Source organism: Tasmannia lanceolata, unplaced genomic scaffold (genome assembly GCF_043159265.1).
Source record: "Tasmannia lanceolata isolate RefF3 unplaced genomic scaffold, GAP_Taslan_0.1 ptg000018l, whole genome shotgun sequence".
NCBI lineage: Eukaryota > Viridiplantae > Streptophyta > Magnoliopsida > Canellales > Winteraceae > Tasmannia > Tasmannia lanceolata.
In genome coordinates, this window is record NW_027518695.1 from 57241709 (window position 1) to 57244749 (window position 3041).

The 3041-nt window shown below is 41.4% G+C and overlaps 1 protein-coding gene across 1 annotated transcript; it reads left to right on the forward strand.

Annotated features, from left to right (window-relative positions):
- Nucleotides 1–459: 459 nt before the first annotated feature.
- Nucleotides 460–1881, forward strand: LOC143850512 (uncharacterized). The gene is made up of 8 exons (XM_077359754.1): nucleotides 460–494; nucleotides 625–658; nucleotides 815–910; nucleotides 992–1210; nucleotides 1302–1399; nucleotides 1485–1600; nucleotides 1687–1763; nucleotides 1843–1881. The coding sequence occupies exons 1-8, from the start codon at nucleotides 460–462 to the stop codon at nucleotides 1879–1881; spliced, it is 714 nt and encodes a 237-aa protein (XP_077215869.1).
- The last annotated feature ends 1160 nt before the right edge of the window (nucleotides 1882–3041 follow it).

Genomic DNA, 3041 nt, shown 5'->3' on the forward strand with positions numbered 1-3041 from the left:
TTTGTTCGGGAGAGATTCCAGAAAGAGGGAAGGTTTGTAGTCAGGGAATAATATCCCAACGAAGATAACGAGAAAGAGGGAATGAGAGGCCAACAATATGGATGGGGAAGCCGAGATAGTGACTACGAAGGGGGAAGTAGGGGATGGTGTTTTTGTAGATGATATGGGGAAAAATTTAGTTGATGATAGCGTAGAACATATCTCTATTGATAGCCTAATTACTCGGGATGTCAGGGATGCTGCAGCTAATATGGTTATCTTGCTTGACAGTCCTGATTTGAACCTCAGTCAGAGTAAGAAATCAAATAAGAAAGAAGATGAAATCTGATTGGGAGCATTGAAAAAAATGTGAAGCAACGTCGAAGGAAGTTACAACCTAGTAGAGCACTCAGTTCGCCTTATGTCATAAGCAACCGGAAAAGCATTTATGCTCTTTGCAATGTCACCGGGCCTGCAGCGATGAAGGTGGATGCATTGGCAGCGCTAGAACCTAGGTAAATTTTCGTACAACCTACATTGTTTTTGAATTCTAATTTCTCCGATTAATTTCATAGATAGGTTGTTTCAGTACAATTATATGACCAAAGGTCCATAGAGGTAGGTGACTTTTTACTGGATTTGCAGTGAAAAAGTCATTCACAGTGATGGGACCACATCTGTAAAGAAGACTTGCTTATACTAACCGATCGTAGAGGGTGGTTATCATCTCCGGTAAGATATTATATGGTTCAGTTAGTAACGTAAAGAGTGAATAATGCGTTGCTACACATATCTTCTTAAATTCCTTCTCGTTGACCTATGGTCTGTTCTGTAGATTGTTAATGTATATACTGATTACTTGTACTTGCGGGACGAATGTTTGCGAACAACAGAAAAGGGATCATGCATTTGCCTTACTACCCATCTAGCTGTGAGATTAAATTCACTTATAAGTAATAGTTTTTGTTTTTGAAGCTGCGGGCAATTCTAATATTTCTTTTTCTGGTTGCAGCAACTTATTCTTGACGAAAGATGTGAACGTCCTGATGCATGTTCCAAATTCGTAAATCGTCTACAGAACATCCCTCTTCAAGAGATACGAAAAGTACTCATTCCAATTAACATAGATATGGTTCATTGGGTTCTTCTAGTGTGGGATATGGGGCATCGTACCTTCCTTCTTTACGATTCTCTTTACAGTCGCACGGATTCTAGGAGGGTGCAACCCCTTGTGAGTACTACTCTTAACTTGATTCGTAGGCCAATTATTAATTAATTTTATTCTGACTACTGCCCTAACGTACGGAAATTTTGATTTGTAGGTCGATTACCTTGTTAAATGGTTCAGAAGGGTCAAAGACATTGATATAAGTGCATTCCCCATTGATGTAGTGGTCGATCGGCCCATACAAGGTAATAGGTACGTTACGTGCAATTACTTCAGTTTACGAAACCTCCGTAAACGATTAATTCTTCTTGTTGCATATATTCTTCATTTTTTGCAGCCACAACTGTGGGCTGTTCGTTTTGAAAGAGATGGAATACATTACCCGTGACGCTAGCCTCGATTTCACCCAGAAAGATATTACGGCTATGCGAGCTTCTCGCTACTTTCGGAAATGTTGAATGGGGTCTATGGGACAGTATCCCTATAAGTTGTTGACATTCTTACCTGGGAGACATTGTTGTTGGTTGTACATGTATTAGACTTCAATTGCTTGGCAGCTGATCCGATACTTGCTCTCTTCGTTCCAGAAGTAGGTGGAGGAAATCAACCTGCTAGGGTGAGTGGACATTTTTCAAACAATTGGGAAACATGAAAATGTTGTAGTTATTCATTATGATAATTGTGCTTGTTTGCAGGTAAGCCTTGTTCCAAATCTTGGCTCTCTTCAGCGTTAGTGGCAACTTGAAGTAGTGGATGAGGAATGGCTTCAACATCTGCTCCTTCAATAGCAAGCTTCTGAGTGACCAGGATCGGGAGAAGCGGAAGAAGTTGCAGGAAGAATGGGAGAGATGGGAGAAGCACTGGAGACAGTTGCATGAGATGCCGAAGCTAGTGATGAAGAGGAAGAATATGAAGCCAAAGAAGTGGAAGTTGAAGAAGTCGTGGATGTTACAGAACAGATTGTCTCATATGATTTTTTTAGTAGTAGTACTCATTGTTCACACTGAAATTTTTTATTTGTTTTAACTTCTAAATGTTGATTGTATCTTTATTTTCAACCCATAACTGACACAGCTGGGACTTTCTGTTTCAGTCCCTATGTTGAATGAAACCAAGAGGCAGGTGTTAATTTTTCTTTCCGCCATTGGTCTCTCACTATTTATAAATGTAATCTGCAATTTATTATTTTCGCTGATATTGGCACTACAATGTTTTGATATTAGGGCGAACTCCTCTTAAAGGTTTCATTTTGTATAAGGTAGCCCCCTCTTTCAAACACAAGCAATGGTAATGAAGACCCCATACACCCCTCCGAACCCCATTCCCATTTCGAAACACTGGGATTTGAATTGGTGTTAGATCGGAATGAAGTCCACTGAAATGGAAGAAATGGCCTTTCCATTGTACTGGTCTGCAGTCGGAAGTCCGAAACTATGTTCGGACGTCCGAAACGGACATCCGAATAACCTTTCGGATTTCCGAATGAAGTCCAGTGGAATGGCAACTCTACTGGACTTCCTTCGGATGTCCGGATGTTTTATCGGAATTCCGAAACGGAAGTCCGAACCCAGCGTCGGACTTCCGAATGAGTTCCAGTAGAAGCGCAATTCCACTGGAACTCATTCGGAAGTCCGATTCTGCTTTCGGACTTCCGACTCGGAATTCCGACAAAACGTCAGGACATCTGAAGGAAGTCCAGTAGATTTTCCATTCCACTGGACTTCATTCGGAAATCCGAACAGTTGTTCGGAATGCCGAGTCGGAATTCCGACCAATTTATCGGACTTCCGACGGTTGTCCAGTGGAATTGCACTTCTGCTGGAACTCATTCGGAAGTCCGACGATGGTTTCGAAATTCCGACCAATTTATCGGACTTCCGAACGAAGTCCAGTA